The following is a 26,924-nucleotide window of genomic DNA, read 5'->3' as shown; positions in this document are numbered from 1 at the left end:
TCCAAATATATTCTTTCTTTATTTGACATATCACAAGACCATATCACACAGCCAGGTAGAGGGTAAAAATATGACATTCTTAACACCAAAATCCATCAAATACTTTTCCTTCCAAAAATAAACAAGTGTTGCATTGTTAAAAGCGGAAAATTCAATATATTAAAACAGGACAATGATTAAGTCTGCTGTGGTCGGCGAATGTCTTTGCATTTTGAAATTCCATTATATTTGTGCTACAATTTCTTATAGAAGCTGTATATCTACTGTGTTATTTTATATATTTCTTTCAGGAAAAATATTCTTTATTTCACGTTTTAGACATTTTAAATAGATCGATATGCCACTGTAAAAAAATAATTCAGCAAAATGTATAAAACTTTACATTTTCCAATACATACATATAATAATTTATGAGGGTAATATTACATCTGTAGGGTTGGTACTGTGCTTTGTAAATAATTGGGATTTATTTTTATCACTTTAAAGTGATACTTGCATAAAAACAATCACGTATGTTGCAGACCTCCCTTCCCAATGATAAAAATAAAAAAAATTCCCTTCCCAAAAATAAATATTGGATGGAAAATGTCAAACATACATTGTAATTTATTTTTAGAATTAAAAAAAATTAGTAATTTATTGTTTTAACTGTGTCCTTCTAAATTGATTGAGCCAAGGTTGCAGAATAGGTTGCAGTGTCTAATTTAATGATTTCAAAAATGTGAGGCTTAGAAACACTTCTAAAGCAAAAATCCAGGCAAAAAGGTATATATATAGCATATAAGGGAAACTATTTTTATATATTCTCTTTAGTGAAGCAGTATTACTCTTTACTTTTTCAGGGACAGCATTGTAGGTGATTCCACTTTATTGTAATCCAAAGAAGCTGGACTGAAGCTTAGATTTTTATATCTGTGTTCAATGTGCCACAAAACATTACAGAAGAATTCTAGAAAAAAATGTTTTCAGGAAAGTTTTGGCTAAATTCACCTGATATACAGACTTAGAGCCCAACATTTAAATATTAAAAACCAAACACTCTGCATGCAGCAAAGGGAACACTCCATTCACAACAAACAACAACAAAATCAGACTGATACCAATACCTGACCTAAAGAAAAAAGAAAAACTTTGGGATTCTTTGTTTTAAAGCTTTTGTGCGGTATACATTTTTCTTTCTTCATCCCAGAACTTTTAATGCCAATAGCCATAAACTTCACATAAAACTTCCTTGTCTTTGTATTTACATATATACACATGGATAATTGCCATCCACATACATCTGGGTGTCTTCAAGACATTGTTACGTTTTATCTCTGCTAAGACTAAAGTGTAACTTCAGTCAAAAACTTTTCTTTAAATTTTATAAAGGCTGTGAATTAGAAGATTCATCCTTAGTTGCTGTAACCCTGGTATAACCTTACAAATTTACCAAAAAAGTGCGAAAGAATCTCCCAGTCAGGGACTCAGCAATAAAAACTTCTGACATTTACCTGGTCTTTGAACAGAGTTGGAATTACACTTTTGGAATTAAACATTTTTTTAAAAAAAGTCATACAATCCTTGTGGTCCTTATTCTTTCTACATGTACTTGGCTAATGTTTCTATAAAAATATAGAAGCATAATATTTTTGTAGGAGGAAATCTTTAACTGCTGTATGCTGTAATTAACTCAACCTGTAAGTTTTTCTTGCCCTTAGGGCGACCATTTTGTCTCTTTGCCAAAACACCTTATCTTACTAAGAAACCTTAAGTGCCTATACTGGAGGGATTATTATAGGAAAGGGGTTATTGTAAGGGGGGTTGGCAGGTAACGGCCAAGGCTTCCATCCAGTGTTAAGTTTTCTACTGGTAGGACATTGTTCTTATAATTTAATTTAATTATTAATGGCCATGACTAACACCAGAACTATTATGACAAATTTGGACCCTAGCTAACAATACTTGACAGCTGTGTCTTCTACTACTGAATTCTAGGACAGAAGTATTAGCTGAATTATTCCTTAGCTGGAATGGAAATGCAGTCATGCCGCCCTAATCCAGTCTTCATTATCCCAAAAACAATTCAAAAAGTTTAAATACATGTTGCCGGGTTGTATCTGTATAATTCTTATAGCTGTTGAAATTCTATATATTTGTGTATGGGTCTTACCTCGGAATGACCACCCAGTGTTTTACTCTCTGTTATGAAAGTAGGTCATACTAGGAAATGGAACAGGATTTCAGTGAGACTTAGTTGAAAATAAAATGGTTCCAAAACTGAAGTAGAATGTTTTAGTTGTACTATATAGCAAATATGGGCTACCTGTGAAATGCTTATCCTTCTCTGACCACCAATATTAAAAATAAGGCAGGCATACACAGGCTGATGTCTTGCTAAGTTTTGTGGGTGTGAATACATTGTCAGGACCTCTTGAAATCCTCCTTCTAAGTCAGGCTGTACACAAAATGTGGAAGTTTTCTTGCCTTTCCTTCATCTAAAATGCTGTGGTCAAATTCACTTCCTGCAATAGGTATCAGAAGCAATCAATGCTTCAACGACACAGGCCAGAGTTCAAAATGGCTGCCCTGTATGATCTGGGCCCATGGATGTGAGTAGTTTGTGGTGTATCAGTGCATGGATAGGTGTCCAGATGGAAATCTTGCCTTTTAGCTTGTCCAAGGCTACATTTGACTTCTTTTAAGCTTTAAATGGAACAGGTGGTTTCAGTGACCAAAAGGACAACTTAGAGATGGTTAAACTTTTACAAGACATTTTAAAAATTTTCATGTAACTTCTTTTGCCACTATATCGCGATTTGTGGAATAATTCTACTGAATCATCACTGCCCATTCATCGTGTGCTTTCTTCCGTCAGATCACTGTTGTTCTGGCCTGAAGCTTCTCCTTGTAACTGAACACCTATCCAGCTACAGCAAGCCCATATTTTTTCATCAAATCTGCCCCATTCTTCTGTTTTTCATCTTCTGCGGTCCTATACTTCCAGACTCTTTATCTTGAACGGTTCGTTTTGATATCCTGTCCTCCTGTTTGGTAAGGGTTTTCTCTTCTTTCATTAACTGTCCACCAGAACCTTTTGCCTTTGCTCCATGTATTTTGCTTTCCAAGCGCTCCAGTTTTGCTAAATTCTCTTTTAGCAATTTGCTGTCAGGTTCCAAGACTGCGGCCTTTTCATAATAGGTTCGGGCGGCAATGTAATCCCCCTGCAACAATAAAAGTGTAAAGACCCATTACAAAGGACCTGAAAATTATTTTTTTAACCTTTAGGTCACATACTTGTACCCACCTTATGAACCAGAGCAATTATTATATTTTAGCTAGCTAGAATATAAATATATATATATAATGCATTTTAGCATGAGCCAAATGACCCTACAAACAGATTGCACCAATTCTAATTTACTGTTTTACCTGAATGTGTTTAATGCCTCCCATGTTCATCCAGGCCTGGGCTTGCTTGGGGCTTAGGTCAGCTACAAGGCTGTAACTCTGAAAAGAACACAAAGAAGATTTCATACAAAATCAGGCAGTAAGTGCAGGTTAACAAAATGTATGTGTATTTTTTATTTCTTGTTTTGGATAAAGTGTAGAAGAATTAAACATCTGTTGTGTTTTACTTATCTTCAAGTTTCATTACCTGATTTCCCCTCACAAATATTCTAACAAATGGGAAGTGAGGAGAAATCTGCAAAACATTTTTTTAATGACAGACAATTCTCTCATAAGGCTCAGCACTGTAAAGTGCCTTTGGTGGATACTCATTTGAAATCCAAACTTGATATCTACAACTGTTACCAGTTAACCTGCTTATTGAAGAACCATACCAAATGTTATTTGTATAACTGTCTTACTTTGCCTTTGTCCAAATTTTTTTAGATTGTGTTGCAAGCGTCAATTTCTAATTGAGTTAATGTTTAGCAAATAAAATTTAGTTTTTCAGTGAAAACACTCCAAATCTTTTCTTTTTCATTTTGCCTGGTAAATAAAAAATCAAGGTAATTATCAAATTACAATTTTTTTTTTATTGCATTTAGGCAAGTGTCCCTGCTTTATCTGGAAAAGTGCTGGTATAAAATTTAAAAACTGTTCTTACTGTTCACTGGAACTGCTTAAATCAGTGTTTCCCAACCAAGATTCCTCCAGAGTTTGCTAGGAGTTCCTTGAGAAATGAGCAGTTTGTGCCTCTCAGGTCAGTTTAAGTGACACTAATGATCTATTTGGCTATCTGTAAGGGAGACATTCTTCCCGCTGGCTAGCAATGTAGAAGACATTCTTCCCATTAATCACAATTCTACATGTACTGTGAGCTGTAGATATAATAATAAGGGTCCTCTTATGTTATAAAGAAAAATTAGAGTAAGTTGGTATTAAAGGGTATTAAACTTGGATGTTATGGGCTGCTCAATAGAGCCCTGATCTCAACTCTGCTGAATATTTCAGAATGAACTAGAGTTCTGATTGCAAGCCAGGTCTTCTCATCCAGCCTCAGTACCTGACAACACAAATGGCCACAAATTTCCCCAGGAACTCTCCAAAATTGTGCAGAAAGCCTTCTCATAAAAATGGAGGCTGTTTTACCCACAAAGTGAGGCAGATCAATATCACTGTCCATATGTTTAGAAAAAAATGCCCAACAAGCTTACCTAGGTGTTTGGTCAAACATTCACAAACTATCTATAGAGTATTTCATGATTTATTGGATACCTGGAAGGCTTTGTCCAGCTGGTTGAGCTCTCGCAGTTGGTTGCCTTTTGTGAAATAAAGATCAGATATTACTTTGGAGTCCTTTGGCTTCATATGCAGAGCAATATCAATCATTTCTAGAGCCTGCAGAATAGAAAGACATAAGGTGTTATCATATTTTAAAGGTAACTTTCTAGCTGCTGTTTCTGGTGATGGTCTCCTGTGCCTAGAGATGACACAGATGGTCAACTAGTCTAAAGGGAAAAAAAAAAGCTGACAGATTTGAAAACCTAGACTATGGGTTATAAATTCTCTGAGATATGCCAGCAGTATTGAATCATTTAATATACAGTTAGGTGTACATGAAACATACGGTTAGAGGACTCAGGTATCTGTGGATTGTTGGAGCCAACCCCTTTCTAAGTGTTTTGGGACACTTATTTTTCATGTCTGCACAGCTGCCTTCCTATTACAGCTGGTTGGTACCTGATTTCTTTATTTCCTGCTTTTGTTATCTGTTGTGGTGGATCTACAGTTGGGATTTGTGGTTTGTCTGCCACTTTGGACTCAGATGTATATTTAACCCCCCTAGCATTCTAATTCTGTCCCTATTTCCACGCAAAAAGCGTTCCATTTTTTTGCATGGAAATTTATTTTACATTGTAGGCCTATAAATCTTGGGCATAACTCACCAAAATATGTCCAATATTCAATAAATGCAATATTAAATCTTTATATAAAGATTTGTATTGGGACTCAATACAGCTATTTTGTATTGACTCTAATACAAAATTATTTGAATTTCCCGTCGCTCCTCCCGCCCGCACCGACGTATGCACCAACGTCACCGGGAAACCCCGGAGAACGTCTCTGCAGTCGCCGGCTGGAGATCAGAGGAAGAAGACGTGTCCTGAGGACCTGCAAGGACCAGCAGGGCCTGGGAGGACACCAACGGAACAAGGTGAGTGTTTTTTTTAATGTTTTTAGAAACCCCGAGTGTGACTCGGCATTACCGCTTTTTGCATGGTAAATTCACCCCGAGTCACACTCAGGATTACCGCTAAGGGGGTTAATCTAAATTGGCTGTCAAGCACTGGATAGAGCTCCTCCCTTTCTTCTTGTCAGTTAAGAGAATATACCTCACCTCCTTAATAGTATCTTATTTATACCTGAACACAAAGGCTACAATATGATAGTAGGTTTTGTATCTACTGACATTTGTGTCCAAATTGGTTCTGTGAAACGCTCCAATTTTATTTCAAAAAGTCCTGGACTTAGTCTAACTTCCCAGTGCTGGAATTCTGCTTGTAGCATCCCCATCTAATGTGGCCCCGTTCACGTGTCTGCTTATTGTGCGATAATGTTGGTTACAGGAAATCCTCATGCTAAGAGCAGGTTGAGACTAGAAGCCACATGACAACAAATGTGTTAGGAAAATTCCAGTACCTTGTTATACTTCTCCTGTTTGCTGTAGATGGCAGCCAGGAGACGGTAACATTCTATACAGTCAGGGGAATTTGCTGCTATCTGATGAGCTAGACTCTCTGCTTCATCTGTCTGACCCATCACTGCCTGGACTTGGGCCTATAGGAGAAAGTAGACAATAGAAGAGAAGAAAACTGATCCAAATTGAAAATAAGGTAAAGTGTTCACAATGACTAAAAAATGCTAACAAACTGGTATGTATATAGAAAATAGGCTTGATTTTAAAATGTGTGCCATATATACCATGGGGGTTACTGGTTGTTAGTGTTTGGGGCAGCTGGATAAAATGTGGATACTTAGTTTAGCAGTAGTATTATGGTGAAGAAGGAGGTAAGAGACGCTGATGAGAGGAGTCTCAATACTTATTAGCTCAGGTAACAAGTGAAAATGAAGCCATGTCTTCATTCTCTTCTCAAAGCTTTTTATTATTCTGTGTAGTGCTTTAAAGTGGAACTAAAGTTGCACTTAGAAAAATTCACGATCAGGAAGGTTGTTATTGCAGAAAGGGACAGGGGATGTCCCTTCTGCAATAATCTACTTTACCTACCTGATCACGACAGGAAAATGTCAAAGAAGCTGAGCTGGTCATACATAGCTTAGCGGTGGTTGCAAAAGAAAGCCAGCAATCCCGGCTTCCCTCGAGTCTACTGGGAATGAACGAACAACCACGCACTTATACCCGGCACAGCTAATTAAAATGTTTGAAGTTTGTAATAAAAAAGGAGGAAGATGGTGGTGCACTGAAATGGAATGGGGATAGATGAGTAGTGTGAGGTAAGTTCTGCATTGCATAAACTGAGACAGAAAAAAGCTTCTGAAAATGTAACCCTTCATTTGGGGCTGGAAGTAGCTAAATGAACTATATCTTCTCTTTGCCTACTTTAAGTATGCCCAGGGAAACCCTGCTAGAAACAATTACAATGACTTACCAATGACAGACGTGTCTGGACATTTTCTGGGTGTAGTCTCCCTGCTTCTTTATACAGATGTAAAGCTTCATCATATTTGCCCGTATTATAATACAGGGCTCCAAGGGGGGTAATGACATCAATGTCCTGAGATATCTGGTATGCCCTAATCAAGACACAGATAGTAAAAGTCATACAAGTTAAAACTTGTTTCAAAATTTGGTAAGTAATATGCAGGGTAATCATTTAAAAACTGGAAAACACTGGTATATGAAAGGAAACACTGTTCTTACTGTTCATATAGCTGTTCTATATATATATATTTTTTTTTTTTCATTTAACACCACAGCATAGCAAAATATTAGGCAGAAGCTGACTGCCTACTATTATCATCTTCTGAATATTTTAATTAATAAAGCCACTTTTCTGCTACCATATATTGGCCTTAGTGGACACTACCACATATCTTGTGGTCCATCACATCAACAATATATGGCTGAAAGTATGGGAACCCCCCCTCCAAATCAATAATTTAGGTTTCCCCGGTGAGGAGTACTGTTCATTCTACAGCATATGAAGACATTTAGACAATCATGCTCTTTCAACCTTGTGGTAACAGTTGAAAGAAACTCCTTTTCTGTTCCCTGTGCATAAAGCCAACTTGAATAAAACATGGTTTGATGAGCTTCCCAAGAAGAAACACAAGTGGCTTCCACAGAGCACAGAATGTGCAGAACAGTGAAGATTTTATAGATACACAGATAATACCCAGGTTTCTGCACTAGGATAATAAAAAATACCAGTTTAACCTGTGTGCCACAATATGGTTATAAGGGATGTTTAGCTATTGGTTTAATGCATTAATGGAATTAAATATCTAAAGTGCCTTACTTCTTATACCATTTCTCAGCCTCACTATTTTGGTTCAGTGAGCGGTAGAGGCGGCCGAGGTTCAGCATGGCCACATGGTGATTAGGGCGCAGCTGTAGCGCTAGGAGATAGTGAGATACTGCTTTCTGTGGAGCTCCTGGAACAAACAGGAAGATGAAGTGTTAGCTCTTAGCACAAGTGCATCAAAAACAATTTCTACCTCAGTGATGCTGATATTCTTTGTCCTCTTTGCATTTACTTCCTGCAAACAGGAACTTCAGCAATGGTTGCAAGGCATAGATTAAGGTATATTTCATGATGGTGATAACAGCCGACCATGCCTGTGCAATGGAATCAGCCAGAAGTATTCACTGAGAGTGCATGCCACAGATTGACAACACAGGACACTGGGGAAAAAAAAGGATAGAACATTGTCCCCTTATACTAGGAAACCAATAAATTATCAATTATATTGTATATGGTAGAAAAAACAGCACAAAAACTTGCAGGAAAAAATGAAGAAAAGAGTCCAGACAAGTTTTAATTCAAAACATAATAAATATATTTTAATGCTACACAGAAAGGCTTACCAGCTACAATGAGATTTTTAATGAAGTACAGATGGACTGGATAATGGTGAAAGCAGGTGAAAGTGGCTGGAGGGGGTATAATGGCTGAGTATAGTAAGTTGTAATAAGAAACAGAAAAGATTAGGACAACTTTATTAGAAGTATCTAGGCTAAATTCTGCTTTGTAAAAGTATACACATGATTGAGTGATAAAGGACGTTATTCAATCCTGAGGACCAAGGTCATCTACTGGTGGAAAGAAATCACATTTTTTAAGCTTAAATTACATTAAAAAAATTACTCACCAATATCCACCAGGAACACTCCATAATTGTTCTGTAGGTCAGAACTGTCTGGACAGTTCCTAATTCCCATTACATAGACCTCGTCTGCTTCTCGCTGACGTTTCTGAAAAGATTGGGGAAGAAGATTTTAGGGCAGGACACTTATTTGAGATCTAGAACACTGTGATTTTTAAGTAACAAGTTCTTTAGCTGTAGTTTTAGAATAGTTTCAATCTTAGTGCAGTCCCAAAACAGTAAGAATAGAATTGTAGTAATAACTGGCACTAGTAATAGCCTATTAGAAGCCAATGGGCTCTTTTTTCCACAGTAATTCCTAATTAAATAGCTAAATAACTAATTGGATACATGGCTCTCGGACCCAGGTACCAATCCCCACCTAGGATATTGCTCATATTTGTATGTTCTCCCTAGTGAACCTTCTCCCACATTACTATGATTTGAAGAATTATTGGCTTTAACAATGTGTACATAAATGAGAGACTCAACTGCTATCATTACACGCTCATTTACTAGATGGCTGTAGAAAGGTATTCTTCTGAAGCTTCAGGTAAAAAGAGAATTATAAATGTAGTAGTGGACCATAACCCAACCAACCTTATTATTCTTCAAGCCTACTATTTCAGATCCCAGATCCTCACCCATCTCTGTTCCTGCAGATCTCCTCCATGAATAGCTTGAATCCTCCTAGACTGAATGAATTGATTTCAGCACAAATGTATGCATTCACTGTAATAAAATTTAATTCCCATGCTGTACTCTATGAATTTCTGGCAGAGTTGTTTTGTAAGTCACATCACCTAGATGTTATAGACTGTATATTTCTTCAGGGTCAATGACTCAAAGGACTGAAGTTGAAAGTTTAACATGACAACTGAGCAACTATCATATTCTTCAGGAATGATAAGCAATGACGGTGTTTTTGTCCCCTATGAAAGACTAAGTACCTGTGTAAATTGCCTTTAAGCTATATGTCTTTTTGAATGCAAAACAAAACTGAAGCATGTCAAAAGTAGAACAGATTGGGATTACCTGAAGGTTGCGTCTGTCAATGAATTTCAAATGATCTCAGAAGCACCACAAATTGATACCAACCTGATGTCATCAACACAATTTAGGATTCTGCCAACACCAGCCACTAATATACCAAGAACAGTGACATGGAGAAGAATCTCACCTGATCAGCCAGTAGTGATCCTAGGCTGGAGTAGGCGTCTGAAAAATATGGACCATGGAGAATGGATTTCTGCAAACGGAGCTCTGCTTCCTCATTCCGCCCCTGTGTCCTACAGAAGAGACAAAGACGTAATTGTCACATTTCTGTGTAACATTTTTATGACTACCTGATTTCCTGACTCAAAAACAAATACATGTGCTCATGGTGTTAAATAAAACTATGGTACCTCCCGGAAAATTAATATTTAGATGACCCACTGGCATCCACTTATCCCCCTCCTGCAGGAAGTCGGTTGTTATGCGGATTATTTTAACATTTGATGGGTATCATAAGAAATTGTAACTACTTAGCCAAAGACCACACAAGTTCTGACTGTGTACAACTAATTAAGATTATATGTGATTGGCCAGTATGGCCTCTGAATTTTATGGCCTTTTCCTTACCGAAGCAAGTTGCCGAGATTGAAGAGCGCCCGGCTGTGTTGTGGACTGATTTCTAGGGCCTTGCGGTAATATTCCTCAGATGCAGTAGCATTGGTAGTCAGCGTGCCGAGATTGTTGAGGGCACTGGAGTGTTTTGGATACAACCTAGGGATAAAAAAAGCAAGAGACTAAAGCAGAATTCATGATGCATGAATATAAAAATGTAGCATGATAAGGTGTATGAAAAAGGCAGCTTTAAACTAGCAATGGGAACAGGCTTGACTATATGTCCCATCAGCTCCTTGCAGGTACAAATAAAATGGGCCATTAACTGTGAATCCAGATCAAACTAAAACCTTTATTACAGCAGAAGAAGATATAAGACAGAAATAGCCTTTGATCCCATTTTCCATCTGTAAATCCAAGCAACCCAAAATAACACTGAAACCAATTGGCTCAGGACCTCCAAATATATAATAAATTGAATCCAAATCTAACATCATCAAATTTATAATAATCATTTGTGTGTAATAATTATTGACACTGGATAAATTGAGGTGTTACCTGAGTACAGTTTTGTAGTGGTCTATGGCCTCCTGCTTTCGGTTCTGGTCCTTTAGGTAATTGGCATAGTTGTAATGCACTTTGGCATTGTGTGGAAGGGTCTGCACACCGGACCTGGGACAAGAAAAAATTGTGAGGAAGGGCACACATTGGGATCAGAAAACCAGATCAGTAAGATAGATACTTACCTGAACAGAGCCTCCCGTGACCGCCAGCACTCACTCTGTGACACAGATTTCCAGGAGAAAAGGAGCAACAGGAGGAAAAAGCTGAATATGAGAGCAGAAAACGCACGTGTGCAAGTTCGGGTGTAAAGGACCTTCATTCCATAGACACACAGGATACAGAAACCCATACTGCAAAAAACAAAACAAACAGGCTCACTTGAGAAAATGAAAAAAAAGTAATGTAGAGTGTACCCAATGCCTTCCTGAATGTATAATTATTTCTTTAACCATAATCCTTTTAATTTATGTAAACCAGTGTTGGCTTCATTTCTTACTGCATGCTTTTTTCTCAAGTAAATAATAATAAAAAAACTGTGGCAAATTTTCTTTCCTGTTAAATGATATACCTGTAGTGAAGAGTTCAATACCGCCCAATATAAAAATGTGCAAATGCTGGTTCTTTAGTGATGTGGGCAGCCAAGCAGCAGGTAAGATGCCAACCTCCTGGAGCTGCACAGGCTTTGCTCCTAATGTAAGCCTGAATGAAGTTTAAGCCACTGTCTTGTGCACTCCCTAAATACAATTTTAAAGTAACAAAGGTACTAATACACAATTCACCATGCAACAAAATGGGGGCAATATGTGTTATACGCTGCATACAACTGACCTGGAAAGTTGCTGCTTGGTTACAGAGATATAATGGATATTTATTTAGTACAAGACCCTGGCCCTGGGAAATACACCAAAAGTTTTGGTGCTATTGGGATAATAATGATACTTTGCTCAGTGTTGTGTTTCTGTAACTGTATCCGGAACGAGGCCCCTGGATTACACACATCATAACATCCTGGCTGGTGATAATCCTGCAATGCATTGGCAGTGATGTCCTCCTCTCCGCCAAGACAGAACACAGCCCAGATTCTCGACTGAATGACTTCCAGAGACATTGAATCCAACCTCTTAAAGATTGTGTGTTTTGGCCTCGGCTCAGACAGATAAACATGTGTTTAATTGCAGCAACTGTAATATAATTAGGGGGAATTTTAGTCTTGGTGATGTTTTGTGTTTATTTCAATATATCTGCCCATTGGTTAATGTGTCAACCCGTGTCAATAAAGAAGTGCAGGACAAATTTTGAATAATCTGCTTATTCATGTACAGATATATCTGAATGTTACCCCCCCCCCCCCCTATTCTAGCTTAACTTGCTCCTGACTTTGCTAACATGGAGCCCTGAAGTTATCTATGTATATATGCTTTTTATGGGACTTATCATGCACTTTCAGGACCTGGAGGACAGAATACTAACAACAGTAATTCTCTGACCCCCTGACATTTCAGGTTTATACAAATATGTAACATTTCATAAAAAATCTCAGACGTACCTGGGCATGTAGAGGACTCGCTCCGCCACCACAAAGCCCACCCTGAAGAAGAGATTGCTGGCTGGTATGAATGGGAAAACTAGGAAGAGAAGACCCACCAAAACCTCCCGATGTTCACTCCTCTGCAGGACAAGCCGAATGTTAGTAAGGGGCAGTAACACAACTATTAAACATTCAGTCTACCCAAAAGGAAATAATATTTATGCAGTTTCTTCAGTATTTTCTATCCCTCAATGGCTCTATTGGGCAGATCCCTGCACTGACATCCCAGGTCTGTATATGTGTTGTGCCCTTTATCAGGGTCCCCACTATCCCTGCAATGAATTCCTGGGTCTACACACCTGCTGTGCCCATTATAAGGGGTTTCTACTATCCCTGCATTGAGTTCCTTTAAATGTGCTCATTATAAGGGACTGCCTCAATACCAGCTGAATTTTTAATATTTGATTTTTAAATTATGCTAAAACAGGAGCTGCTGGAGCACACAGTAGTATGTGTAATCACCAGAACCAGAATGGAAATTTTGGCAAGACTGCTAAAGCATACAAGACAAACGGCACAGGGCTGTAAGTAAAATATCACTTTACAAGGGGCAAAATATTGAAACACTATGCATATACAGAACCGAGAACTGCAAGACATGATCGTCAACGGCATTATTATTATTGTTATTATTATTAATATTATTATTAATAAACAGGATTTATATATCGCCAACATATTACCCAGCACTGTACAATAAATTGTGAGAAGCTCATCAGCCAATTATATTTCCATGTACTCTTGCCAGATCCCTAAGAAATAATGATCCTAATTCCTGAGTAAACAACAAAACTCCACTCATCACCAACGCCTCTCTCCCCCTCTCTACATACTGTACATGCTGTTGCCTGGCGGGTAATACCTAAAGTAGTGTTCTGTTTGCAGAAACATATCTGGACCCCCTGCGACCCACCATGATCTACCTGAAGTACACAGACCAGATGGTTATGCATATTATGCAATGATGCAATGAAATCATGATTATGCATATTATGCAATGAAAACAGAAGAGTGTACTATTTGTGATGATGAGTATGAAAAGGAAGAACCAGTAAGGGCAAGATATATGCAGATTAAACATCAGCTATAAGCATTCAAGCACAATGCCCCTTGCTGTGACCGTGTTTTTTTAATCCCTGTCAAAGTGACTTTTTTGTAAAAATATCTGTAGGATTATAGTTGTGTCACCTTTTACTAACTCTTGTTTAGTTTAGATCTAAAAATGACAGCACATGTTACATTTGTTTAATCAGTCTGCAGATTCCAATAATTCAATTATTAGAAAATAGCAGAACAAGTTCTGCAACACACGCTGACAATCCCTTTAATGTGCATTATTGACATATAACCAGATTCTTATAACACTGGTGACTTGGTTTACTGTGACACTGATAAATGAACACTGACAACATCATGGAAAGCTGTGAAAAAAACTCAGCATTGTTCTGGCAGCTGAAGAGAAAGTTTCCAGGAGCTGGTAAGTGAGTGGAGCAATGAATAAATAGACTTCCTGCTGAGGTGATAACGATCAAATATGGCGGAGGTGACGGCAAGAGGAGGAAAGTGAGTAAAAAAACTTCCCGTACAAACAAATCGCCATAGATCAAACTGGCGCCCTACTCCTGAGGGTGTGGTACTCCTCTCCAAATCATGACAAGTTATGGTTTTGGAAGGGAACATGTATTTCCATTAGTAAACTTTTTGAGTTAACATTGAAATGCCTAACATGATAATAAAATATATTTTCCACTTATAAAAAATGTATAGTCATTCCAAGGAGCCAGCTTCACCAGAAATTATAGGTTAATTATAGAATGAGTCTGATTGGCTAAATCGACCTATGTTTTATGCTTTATCTTCATCTAGCTCTTTCTACCAATATTAACTCTGTTCCTGCCAACAAGAAAGTATTGAGTGTTCCTGAGTGTGTCCCAGCTCCTTCTGTTATATTCTACATGGTGATGGTGAGAGATCTTATAATGGGTATCGAAGGTGTGTAGTTGCAGAACTCACCAGAATTGGTAGTGACTCAGTTGGTGTGCAACCACCCAAAAAGTCAGAGCAGGGATAGTGAAAACCCATCACATTGGTTTTAAGACCCAGGAACTCTGCACTGCAATAGTGAGACACCCTAATTCTAATTTCTCATGGCTGCAGTCTGGATCTTTGAAGGGGGCATCAACCCCTAACAAATGCAAGCTGTTGAGTTGAGTCCTTTCCATATTTTCTAAGCTAAGTATCCACAGATCTAACACAATTTTCTCCTTCCCTGTATGACTATCCACCCAATGCATGGTCTGTAAAGCCTTGTGCAGGTAGGTGTCCGATGGAAGAGGAAGGTGAAGGACAAGAGAGCGGCACCCTGGTGCGCTTTCCTCCATGGGATTGCACACTGGTCATTCCATCAGTAGTTCATCTGCCATAGTAGATTGACGAATGACATCAGGAGACCTCTGTACACATGTTCCTTCAATCATTTGATGTTTGTACGAAGCTTTACATGCCAACTGCTTGTTAGACTACACTTGGCACTGTGGTGTATGCCTAAGGTTTGTTAATGGTTTACCAGTTCTCTTTCAGTACAAATGGCAGAAGTAGCCTCTTTACCTTTCTTGATGCCAGGCAGTGCAGGCCCAGAGATACGAGCACCACCATTGTGAAGAGTGTCTCCAGGTTACGTCTGTCCCAAAGGGAATCAATGAGTGGTATACTCCCTACCTGCCAGTCATAGCACAGGGTGATAGGGGCCAGAAGCAGGCAGGCATTGAAAGCCAAAAGGTAGGAAAAGGTCAGGAACCTACAGGAAAGATAAAAAGCAGTCATTGTGGCGGTCCCCAGGCAACATGCTGCAGAGAAAATTCCTTATTCTTTGTTTGGTCTCACTGCAATAAATTTATGGGGGGCAATTGGTAGATCTTTCACCTTGTCAGTAAGGCTATAAAAGGTAATTTTTCTATGGCGTGGCTGAATTCCTGTTTATTCCTAAGGGCTGCTAGAACAACCTGCAGAGACAGGACAGAGCTCCTATCCAACCGCAGGAGACAAAGAAATGCTGGCCCTGGGCCACGGTTCTCCTCCACGTACCTGGTGAGGATGTAAGGTGAGAAGGAAGCTGGATTGTCTTGCTCTGAGAACAATGGCATGGAGCCTCCCATCATATGGACACGGAAACCCAACACCACCATCACCTGCAAGAGAAAAGGTTCCGATCAAATATTCAAATCATAGGCAGCACTGTGACTCCTGCAAAGCCAAGGCTGGGTGTAGCTGGCATATTTACTGCTCCTATTGTACAAGTGACAGCAAGAGGACAATATGAGCCATTGAATGTACATACAGCCAGCTATTTGATGGGTGCAGCCTGGCAGTGTAAAGCCATAAAGAAGAGCCAAGAATGTATAACTATTTACTGCTTAGAGCTAATTTAGAGCTAATTTTGGAAACATATTGTAGTGTAAAAAGGAGTTAGAGAAACATGCACATGGAGGGAAAGGGGTGAGTACTGGAAAAAAAATGAGGCATGTGAGAAGTAAAAAGAGAGAAATAAGGAATAGGAGTTGTAGAGAAATTGAGGAGGGAAGTTGAGAGAAATAATGAAACGTGGGACAACAGGGAGAGAGGAATTGAGACAGTAATGGAGAAAGAACAGACAAAAATAACGTGTATAGTATGTAGAGGGAAAACAAGATGTAGGACACAACATGCAAGTAGAAGGAGACAGAGGAAAAAGAGAAACAGAAAAAGGCAGATAGTGAAAAGAAATAAATAAAAGAGAGAGTCTAAAGCCCCATATGGAAGTCACATAGATATCTGACGATTTTTGCTGGAAAAGATCTTTTCCAGTGACAGATGAATAAATGAGCACTGTATACACAGCTCTGCTTTATGCAATGGAGAGGCGAGGTGGGAGAATGACTGAGATTGTGAGATCCTCCATTGGAGTGAATAGCGGCCATTCCCAATCGGTCAGAGGATCACTTTATACATGTCAGATTTTCACCCTGACCATTCACCTTGGATGACAATCATCTGACGTATGTACAAAGCTTTACATTTAAATGATGAGTATTTTTTTGATATTGGCATTTATGCTGATTGATTTTGCTTGTGCTGCCCTTTGAAGAAGACTGTTACTTTGTATTTGTACACAGATTGGGCTAGTACATAAAAAACAATCAGCTTGTAAAGCGTTCCTGGCAGTCCCCATTCCCCCCCAGCAGGATACATCATGTAACTTGGCTCTGGCTGTGAGGGGCCCCACTCATGCAGGCGGAGGAGGCAGAATGGCTGAACACAGAGTGATATTCCACATTCCACTCACATGGCAGGAAACCAGCGCTGCTCTCCTCAGGAAGGGAACGGCCGCAGCCCGCAGATCCTTTACAGGGTGCTCCAGAGACGGCAACCTAAAGGTCATGGAGAGGGAGAGGTGATACAGGAACCTTGTACATACTGACAGGGAGGACCTGTCACCACTGAATGGAAATGTTATTGTTAGTCAGCTGACCTGTCACTCTGCACAGCATGTATCTTACAACTATTTATCCAAATGTTCTGCTGGGACGTCATCATTGTTTCCAGCTTACAACTACAACCACAGCTTATAGAGTGAACTTATCTTACCTTCTATCTTCTGGTCTGTTTATTATACCATAGAAAGTGTTGTTATGCATATTCACTAGCTGCACAAAATACTTCCTCATTCTGAAAGAAATCATCTGAGCTGCACTTTCTGTCTGTGCTGACTTTTATCTGTGACATTGTTCCTAGCTGTCTATTTGGACTACAGAAAACCACTTTGTGTTTTTGGTATGGAGTAAAAGAAATGTTCTGTAGTTCTATCCTAAAAATACAATGTTTCTGCTCATACATACCAAACCTATAGTTTAGTATAGGATTACTGCAGGTTCACTAGGTGAATATAAAGAAAAAAGAAAACAAATGCAGCCACTACATATAAAAGTCAGCTAATCTGAGAGCCCATTCAAATATTGTGTTGGGCTGCAAGAATGAACATATATTAATGTACGCTGTGTTTTGTATGTACGACACAGAGCACCACAACGCTATTACATTACCATACTGTGTAGTGCAGGTGCTTTGGGGTGCATCAAATCAGAGTGTTAGGGTGCCATTCACATTTTGATTTTTTGGCAAAGCTTAACTGATCTTTTTTTTAAACAGGATGTCTGAAAAATGGGTTAAAACATTCATATTAAATTATCACTTGTATCAAAGATTTCTGATTTTTTTTCTCTGCATGAAGCCTTAAACACATCTGTACTTGAGAAACACTGACCTCCTTCTGTAGGTGCCTGGTTGTCACCATCATCCTCTATTTATATTAATATTTGAGCTATTGCAATTGGACAATCATGCACCAATAAACTCTAGAATAAAATCAGGACTCCTGATAACCTGCACCTGCAAGCATGCAGCAAGGCAATTGATAATTCCTAATATAAGGGCTTAGTTTAAATGCCAGTACTAAAGCCGGAGAATAAAAATATTGTATGGAATAGATTAGAATTTCAGATGAATGTCAGTGGTCAAGGTTGCCTATGTTGTAGGAAAGGCTCAACTGAGGAACAAAGATGTTACAGATTACCTGGGCTAAGACGTGTAGTTCCTCTAGAGCAGCCTTTTAAGACCTTTCCAATGTAAGGAACCCCCTAAAATAACGGTCAGGGAACCCCTACTATAATTACTATATCTACAGCTCACAGTACATCAGTGTGGTGGTCAGTAGGAAGAATGCCATTTATATTCATGGCCAGTGGGAAGAATGTCACCCGTACAAATGGCTAAAAAAAAGATCATTGATGTCATATAAACTAGGAGGCACACATTTCTCAGGCAACTTCTGGAGGATCCCTGGTCTAGAATAATAGGTAGGCAAACGATGGTGTGGAAAAAAGCCCAGAACATACCTTTGCAGCCTTCGCAAGCACAGGACCTGAAGGTCATACACAAGGCACACGCCAAACACCGTGATTCCTGTCTCCTTCACCAGCATGGCACAGGTGCCCAGGAGCAAACTGAGCAGAAGGAGGAACGGCGATCTTGTACCAGGAACACAATCTGTGGCTGACTCCGTCTCCACGCTCCTGCATCAAGAAAACAGCACGTAGCAAATTCATTTGATGGTGAATGCAATAATCTGGTGCAAGCCCACACCCCATGGTAGCCACACATCTATCATCACAATAAAAATTCTGCATGTGCATCGCTGGCAATGTGTAACAGAAAAGAAACTGACATTCCCCTGACCTCTATGGCTTTCAATTTTTAGACATCCAAACCAAAAATGCAGTTCCTTCCTTTCCTTTTACTTCTGTTATAATGTATCATTGGCTACAGCTTATGAAATATATCCAGGTATAAACAGAAGACATACCTTACATATGAGAGAAATGCCAAGAGAAACAGCAAACAGGCCAAGACATCTGCTCTGCCCACAATGCCTGCCACCTGCGGGGAAACCAGGAAAAATGCTGGTCAGAGGCTTTGAAGAATAAAATGACGTTCTTAATTTCATGCTCATGCAGGATCTGTAACCTGAGGGGAAGTTATTGTCCTCTGCCTATTGTACAGGTTGTACTGTTTATATGGGGGAAGGCAAGAATCCTTTATAGCGCAAAAGAAAAATGTCTCTTCTGCAATAAAATGCAATAATACCCTTCTTGTATTATTTTTTTTAAGGTCATGAATATTAAAGAATAACAGAATACATGTCTAAAGAAAAGACACTTACAGCTTCTGTGTGAACTGGATGGACGGCGAAGAGAAGGGCGGTGCCCAGCGCCAGTCGGCGGTCCTCAAACACGGTGCTACTACACACATAACAGAGCAAGGAGCTGACCAGGCAATGTAACACAACATTCACCATGTGGAAATAGAAGGGATCCAGGCCCCAAAAATATACATTCATCCTGTGTCAGAAAAGAAGAAATCAAAAGTTAAATATATTATAAGGACGTATAAGATTAGTCGAGTTTACATGGATAGTGTGTGGATATCCAATACTTATTTTTTAATTTTTAGGGTTAGGGCGGGTTTAAACCCACTCTATATGTCTGGTATGTTACATTTGTACCATTGGGGAGATTTTACATCAATTCTATTCTAAAGATGTAACAGGAATAAGGAGGAAGTCATTACAAAGCAATAGATATTCTCCTTTAATATAGTTATGATTGGAACCGGTATCTCCATTGGAAGATTTCCCAGCATTTTGGATTTTTCATTGCAATTGTTTTTTAATGACAGCGGTCACCAGGACAAATAGAAAGAATAATTCTCTCCAGTGGGGACTAATTCTTCTCCACTGTATCCAAATGTATAAATCCTTTAGAAGGGATCGAAGATACCCTGGATGCTTGGATCTAAAAGCCCCTACATTGTGTGCTACTCACCCCTCCTTTTAGATTGGAAGCTCTTTTGAGCAGGGTTTCATTGTCTGTATCTGTACGTCACTTGCAACGCCTATTTAATGCACAGCACTGTGTAATATGTTTGCAATATTATTATTATTATTATTATTATATTATTAATAAACAGTATTTATATAGCGCTAACATATTATGCAGCACTGTACATTAAATACGGGTTGCAAATGATAGACAGACACAGACAGTGATGCAGGAGGAGAAGAGGAGCTATATAAATACTGTTTATTATTATTATTATTATTATTATTAATAATATTATTATTATTATTAATAAAAATAATAATAATAATAAAGTCAGAATGACTGGCAGAATCAACTAAATTATCAAAAAATGATTTTCATTGGAAAAAGGGCAGTGATACATATAAAACAGATAGATGTTTTACTCTTTATTTATTATCAGGTTTACAACCATTATAAATTAGCCAGTATATGATATCACTTGAACTCCTAACTGGCTTAATGCATCCATGGCCATAATCTACAACAACAATAATCCTCCAAAACGAAAAGAAAAAGTTTTGGCTTTACTTCAACTTTGCTTAATAATCGTTGGGAAAAAATCTATAGCCACCTAGAATTTATAGTGTTTGGATTTGCACAGGGAAGCGTTATTGGCCAGGATGAATTTATCCCAGCCAATGAACTCTTTCCTATAGAATGTTCAGTCCAAAAAGAAAGTCCAAATACTGGATCCATCCAAATACCCCCCCATCATGTTGAGACTTTCGGGTTGTTTTTCCTGTCTGCAAACCAAACACATAATCTGCCTTTATCAAATGCATTCATCATAAAAGACTTTGTTTTTTATTTTATGTTAAAATAAAAAATATGCAAACGCCACAAATTTTTAGGATTTCCTCCAAATTCTGTACAGAAATAAACATTCCCACTGAAGTCTTAATGCAGGCAAAATCCCACAGAAGAGATCTTATTACATATCTCCCAGCACACTACTGCAGAGAGCTGGAGGCTTAGCTTTGATAATATGTTTACATTTTCAATGTGGTTTTGTTCTAATTTAAGTCTGAAAGGGTGTATTGTGATCTGCCTACAAATGTCTTTACTATTTGTAGCTTATCCAGCAATTAGCATCTTCAAAGCACTATGTTTCATTTGAAGCTTCATGCATGAAATGATCAATTACTATTTAAAGTCTAAGCCTGTGATCACTAAACACATGTTTAAACGTCAAAACCAAAAAGATCATATTTGTTTTATGTCTTAATGATGCATTGCATTCTGTTGCTTTAAAAATAAGTGTTCATTTATGCAAATACCCTTTATGTTTTCCTGAGATCTGCATTTACTCAATGCCTGTGGCTACAAATCATGCTGCGTTTGGAATGAGTTCATTTGTAGCCACACCATTGTGCTGTAGAGACTTCAAAAGTACACACAATACAAGGAATATTGGGACATGGAGGTTTCCTTTAGAAAGGAAACTGATTCCTATTCAAAGTTAGATAAAGTTTATAAAAATATAATACTCTGTATAATGTCTGTAATATTTATAGCATGTGCGTTAAGGAAAACATATTTTCTTAACAATTAATGTGTTTTTTTAATGCTATACAGGACTTCGTTAGAGAGAATCCCTTTCAGAAGTTTATTTCAGGAAATAGAAGAAAAGTGTGGGATGCTGGATTTCCTAAATTAGCAAATGTTTTTAATGAGATTTTAAGCAGTGTAGAGGCGATGGTTTGCCCAGGAATAGTGGACAAAGGTCAGCTTTTGGCTTAAATAGGGAGGCCCCGAAACTGAACATATAAAGCCCAGATGGAGTTTTTTCAGAATCCTAAAAGGCCAACACATTTCAGGGTTCCCTCCTCATCAGGGCTGGGCAATAAAGTGTACTGAACCAGTACCATTAGAAGGATCCGGCAAGGGTCTCTGCTAAAACAAAAAAAAAAATTGGGTCTCGAGATACATTTTAATCAATTCCATGCCAACATAATAAAACCCCCTTCTTCTCCCGACCAGTGTGTGGTGCGTTGGTCTGACCTTTTTCAATCAATTTTTGGTGTATTCTAACAAATTTAGGTTTTTAGGACAAATAAGGCTTAATGTTTCAGCTGGAGTTTTTAGGTTACATGCTGAACAAAAAAGTTCTAATATTTTAAACTTAAAGTACATTACAGGTAAAAGTTCTCCTTGTGTTTATGTGGGTTTCCTTCAGGTACTCTGGTTTCCTCTCTCATTCCAAAAACATACTGGTAGATTAACTGGTGTTCCCTCTAAGTTGGCCTGAGACTTAAGCCTCATGCAGACGCCAGATGATTGTCTCTGGAAAGAATATTTTGTGATCATTTCCAGTAACAGAATAATGAACACTGTACACAGAGCACCTGGAGAAAGGAGAGGGGAGAATGAGTGAGCAGCACTCCGCTTTACTCTCCTACATAGAAGCGAACAGCAATCATTCCCTATAAGTCATTCATCAATCTGCCACAGTGGACTGATAAACGACGACGGACATGTGATCAACAATCAACCGGCCACATGTCAGATTTTAACCTGAGACAAGCAAATCTGGCACGTGGCTGACTGATAGATGATGTTGGGGTACTGCTGTACACATGTCAGATTTTTGCCCAGGCTCCTGATCACTGCCCCAAGTTTTCAACTGTCCAATGACAACTGAATATCAGGCATCTGTTGCACAAATTTCTATCAAGAATAAATATGTTCTGATTTGCCTTTCATTAGGGAGGGCAGGAAAGGTTATAATAATTGTTCCCCTCTCTTTGGCATTATTTAGGGTTCCTTTATGTGTTTACATTTTGCAGTATTATTATGTAAGGATCTATATTGTGCAGCAAATGTACACAGAAATCTATAGTATACACAGCAGCAAAATCTTGGTTGATCAGCTCCTGTTTACAGAGAATTTACAGCTGACAGCAAGAATTTCAGCTGCCCAGTGTGGTATAAAGTGGAATTCCCCCTTTCATTTCAGTAACTGTAACCAGGCCGGTACAAATGTAACTGGAGAAAGTTATTTAGAAGAAAAGCCTCTGTGTTATCTGGGCCAGAGGAAAGGAGGGAGACATTGTTTATACACCAAGGCCGACATCTGAAACCATTTTACTCTGCAGGCTGAGCCATGCTATGGGGTAATAAACGTGTACGCCTTGTTTATAGACGTCCTGGGCCGCTCACGGGCAAACCACATGCTTGTCAGTGTACACATTTCTCAAATACCTTGGCAATGAATCCCTGCAGACCCCCAGTGCCTGCCGTCATAGCTGACAGCTTACTATGATTTTTTTCTGTTTTCCTGATTTCTCACCTTTAAGGTTCTTTCTGTGGCCAAAAGTATTAAAAATTTAAGGGCTGCCTTAGGGGAATCTATACTCCCCTAATATGTACAGAACACATTCAGTGCCCCCCTCCTAACTTTTACTGTTACTCATACAAATCCGCAGCCACAGGAGAGGGATACATACGGAAATTGTATTTAAAGTGTATTTAAATCCTGATTTAGGTATGGATGGAGAGGCAATTTTTTTCTGTATCCATTGTTGGCTGTGAGATGATGGAAGAAAAAAAAAGTGTGTCACCCAAACAGGGATAGAGGAGAAATCTTCTAATGGGTTCACATGACACTGATATTAGAAGATAATTTCCTGACATTGAAGAGATTTCTTTTAACAAAAGTTTAGCTGTAATTATCCATAAAAAATGTATCATTATGAATATGATAAAGTATTTGCATAGCACCAAAAACAGTAATCACTGAACTTATAAAAGTCAGCCACTGCACAGTAACACTACGTTCCTATCATTATATATATATATATATATATATATATGTGCCAATGCTCAGCAACACCATGTCCCTGTCATTGCTACTTTTATTTTTTCCTGCTGTACAGAATCATGTCCTAATCTCTGATTTCATGATTTCTGATGGTCATTGTACTACCTGTAATCATGTAATATCCAGTATACAGCAGCACAATGTCCCCTCCTCTGATTCCCCCGTATGTAACAACCTCTATCCTATAATCAGGTCCATAATGTTTTCCAAGGTCAAAAGAGCCAATTATTTAATGGGATGATAGCCCATGCCTCTTTCTATAAAAGGGAGGCTTACATTAAAATCCACTTTGCAAAGAACACCCATGGAATTGTAAAAATTGGATTTTAGTTTTCATGTCATCGGATGGCTGAAGTCAGTAGAGTTTGGCCACATTCACCAAGCTAAGTGACAATTCACAATGCTAAGTGAACAGCCTAATTTTTTTAGTAAATCAACCCCCCCAATGTCCCTAATCGCTTCCTATGGAACTGTTGAATGTATAAATCATGATATATATCATAATATTTCCACACCAACAGAATATGTCAGGGCTCTAGAAATGTATATTGCACCTACTGTGACAACTATTGTTGATGGGCTTTTGTTCACATTAGACAAGGTGGGCATTCCCATAAAAGTCTATGGGCCTGATTTATTAACGCTCTCCAAGCCTGGAGAGGAGACACTTTCATCAGTGAAGCTGGGTGGTCCAGCAAACCTGGAATTGATCTGTTCCAGGAATGAAAACATTTGCTAACAAATAGCAAATTACTTTTTCTGAAACCCATTCCAGGTTTGCTGGATCACCCAAGTTCATCTTCTTCTTCCTTAATAAATCAGGCTCTACAGGGGGGGAACCCAATTTAATCAAATCAGATGCAGCTTTTAAGGACTTCTTAATGAAGCACTTTAAACTGATGTCACTGATACATGCATAATGCCCTTCAACAAAGGCCCTAAACCAGCTCTGTACTGCTACATATAATAAATATTAGAAAATATAGAGTAGTCAACACAAAATTATACCAAGAGGAGTGCAGGGGAACCATAAGTCCCAGCATTGCCCCTCCACCCAACAGATACATGGCTGAAGCATGCTTAGATATGGAACACTAAGCTCCTCTTGGGTACCTGAAGCTTAGCACACACAGTGGCCGGTAAGACTTGTGACTCGTGTTGTCTTTCATGGCTTTGCCCCAAAAGTCGTTCCTGAAGACACTGCTAAGGTTGGTCTCCCCTCGGCTGTCTGGGTTATTGAGGATGGCCCAGATATCGTCATGGACAAACTCCCCAAAAAGAGACCCTGCAAAGCACAGACCTGCCACCAAGGCTGGAAGGGCAAACGTCCATGCACTAAGATCAACCCCTTTGGGAAAGGGGGAATTTCTGGGTCTTCGGAGTGCGGATTTGTGATCCTCATCCTGCATCCCGCCTGCACAGTGACTTCTTCCCAGCCCATTAGATGAGTTCCTGGGGCTTCCTCTGTGGGAGCTCATTGCCCCACCATTGGAATGACCTTTTGGGATGAAAGTTGGGACACCTTGTCCATTCTTGGTGCTCAGGTCTTTAGGTGAGTTCTGGAGGTTCCTGCACCCCGTATGATTTGGGGGGTCATTGGCTACCTCTTTGATGTTCCTCTGATCCCAGCCATTAGCCATACTCGTTCTTTGTGCCAACCGCTCCACATCATTATGGGTACTCAGGGGCACCTGATTGTCAATGATCGGCCCAGCACTTCTCATAATCTTCAGGTTTGATAGATGCCTCACATCTTGTTCACAGGACGTCTCTCTAATGTACGCTTACTGCACCACCCTACTGAAGACATCCAGACATCTCCTCCACTTTAGGGTCAGCTGTTTCTGAATTCTGTCCATTTCATCCAGCAGGCTGAGGGCTCTCTGCAAAAGAGAAGCAGAGGCTGACTCATCAACGTCATTATTATAACAATATGGGACTTCCTATACTCAGAAGCAGGTCTTATTAGTCTGCCAAACTCGACAATTTGTAACCCATTGATTAGGTGCTTGCCCAGGAGATATTGTTTGTATGACATGTTTTTATTCCTAAAGTTGGCTGCTATAATTTTGTATGGAAGTAAATAGGGAGGAAGGGGTGGAAACTACCTAGCCTAAAATTGATCAAAATAGAGAATAATATGAGCCGACCCCAGGACAATAGTAAATAGGATAATAAAAGAAAGAAGAGATTGGGAGACTGGGGTTTGTAGGGAATTATTTAATATGTATTGTGTAGTGAGTTATATTGGCTCAATGCAACACACATTAAATACAAATTCCAGACAAAAAAAGAGTCTCATCTAATACTTTGCTGAATGAGAGTAGACAGGGACTATACCCTGTTATCATACATAAAGCTTTCCGAGCATTTAGCAAATAAGTAGTGATACAGTGTCGAGTTCTGACACGTTTCGCCTGTATTGGCTTCCTCAGGGGACTTGTGGACCGCAAAATGCAACGCTCTCTCTACTCACCTCTGCAGAGGTCATATCTTCACAAACGGGCAGTCATGTCCTATCAGATGATCCAGAATCTGCCCTCTCTGCACTCTCTCCATTTACAGGTGACACCTTAGCGGTCTCTGTATACTCTATCTGGGAATATAGACTCATACAGGCTGTCATTAGATGGATGATGTCTCCATGTTGTACATACCTTCTCTTTTCTCAGCAGTCTCTGCTCCCTGTGTGTAGTCTCTCCTCCATGTTAGTCTCCGTGTGTTACTCCACCTTACATAATATTCACACTGATGTCACCATCCCCACCTCTCTACCAAGTGACTTACCAGCAGCACTTCTATCACACCCTCCCCGTGCACACTCCATGCAGTCTCTGCTGACAGCTGTCTCTATGCAGGTTGCAGTGCAGGCGGAGGAGTCACGCAGTGCGGCTGTCTGTGTGCAGTGCGGTCTCTGAATGTCGGGGCTCTCACAAGGTGCAGAGAGGTCTCCGGCTATGATTGGTGTACACAGAGAGGTGTCATACCTGATGGCGGTCTGTGATGTGACTGTCACTCTCCCGTGCTGATGTCTCTGCAGTCTCTTCTCCTCTCCGCACAGCTGCGAATAAACATC

The 26,924-nt window shown here is 39.2% G+C and overlaps 1 protein-coding gene across 3 annotated transcripts; it reads right to left on the bottom strand.

The window, feature by feature from the left end:
- Nucleotides 1-26,924, bottom strand: TMTC1 (transmembrane O-mannosyltransferase targeting cadherins 1). Of its 3 annotated transcripts, none has more exons than XM_072400109.1 (20): nucleotides 26,836-26,924; nucleotides 24,962-25,731; nucleotides 19,329-19,506; nucleotides 18,972-19,045; nucleotides 18,505-18,681; nucleotides 16,896-16,980; nucleotides 15,659-15,762; nucleotides 15,182-15,371; nucleotides 12,533-12,654; nucleotides 11,169-11,336; nucleotides 10,981-11,094; nucleotides 10,438-10,581; nucleotides 9,995-10,103; nucleotides 8,821-8,923; nucleotides 7,968-8,103; nucleotides 7,098-7,242; nucleotides 6,130-6,267; nucleotides 4,705-4,827; nucleotides 3,412-3,489; nucleotides 1-3,203 (listed from the first exon to the last, which is right to left on the bottom strand). In XM_072400109.1, the coding sequence occupies exons 2-20, from the start codon at nucleotides 25,570-25,572 to the stop codon at nucleotides 2,934-2,936; spliced, it is 3,069 nt and encodes a 1,022-aa protein (XP_072256210.1). In that variant the 5' UTR covers nucleotides 25,573-25,731; nucleotides 26,836-26,924; the 3' UTR covers nucleotides 1-2,933. The 3 variants fall into 3 exon arrangements, with proteins under 3 accessions (XP_072256210.1, XP_072256211.1, XP_072256212.1); XM_072400110.1 differs by lacking the exon at nucleotides 26,836-26,924 and adding an exon at nucleotides 26,636-26,798; XM_072400111.1 differs by lacking the exon at nucleotides 26,836-26,924 and adding an exon at nucleotides 26,506-26,597.

The sequence above is a fragment of the Pyxicephalus adspersus genome, chromosome 2 (genome assembly GCF_032062135.1).
Source record: "Pyxicephalus adspersus chromosome 2, UCB_Pads_2.0, whole genome shotgun sequence".
In the NCBI taxonomy this organism is placed as follows: domain Eukaryota; kingdom Metazoa; phylum Chordata; class Amphibia; order Anura; family Pyxicephalidae; genus Pyxicephalus; species Pyxicephalus adspersus.
The sequence above is the reverse complement of the archived record's forward strand: the minus strand, read 5'-3'. Positions and strand labels throughout refer to the sequence as shown.

Coding starts and splice junctions, on each gene's coding strand:
- TMTC1 (XM_072400109.1), bottom strand. CDS start 25,572: ATGAGAAGTGCTGGGCCGATCATTGACAATCAGGTGCCCCTGAGTACC. Junction 19,507..24,961: donor CTGTGTGTGCTAAGCTTCAG/GTACCCAAGAGG, acceptor TTTCTGACACAG/GATGAATGTATATTTTTGGG. Junction 11,337..12,532: donor CGAGTCCTCTACATGCCCAG/GTACGTCTGAGA, acceptor TGTTTTTTGCAG/TATGGGTTTCTGTATCCTGT.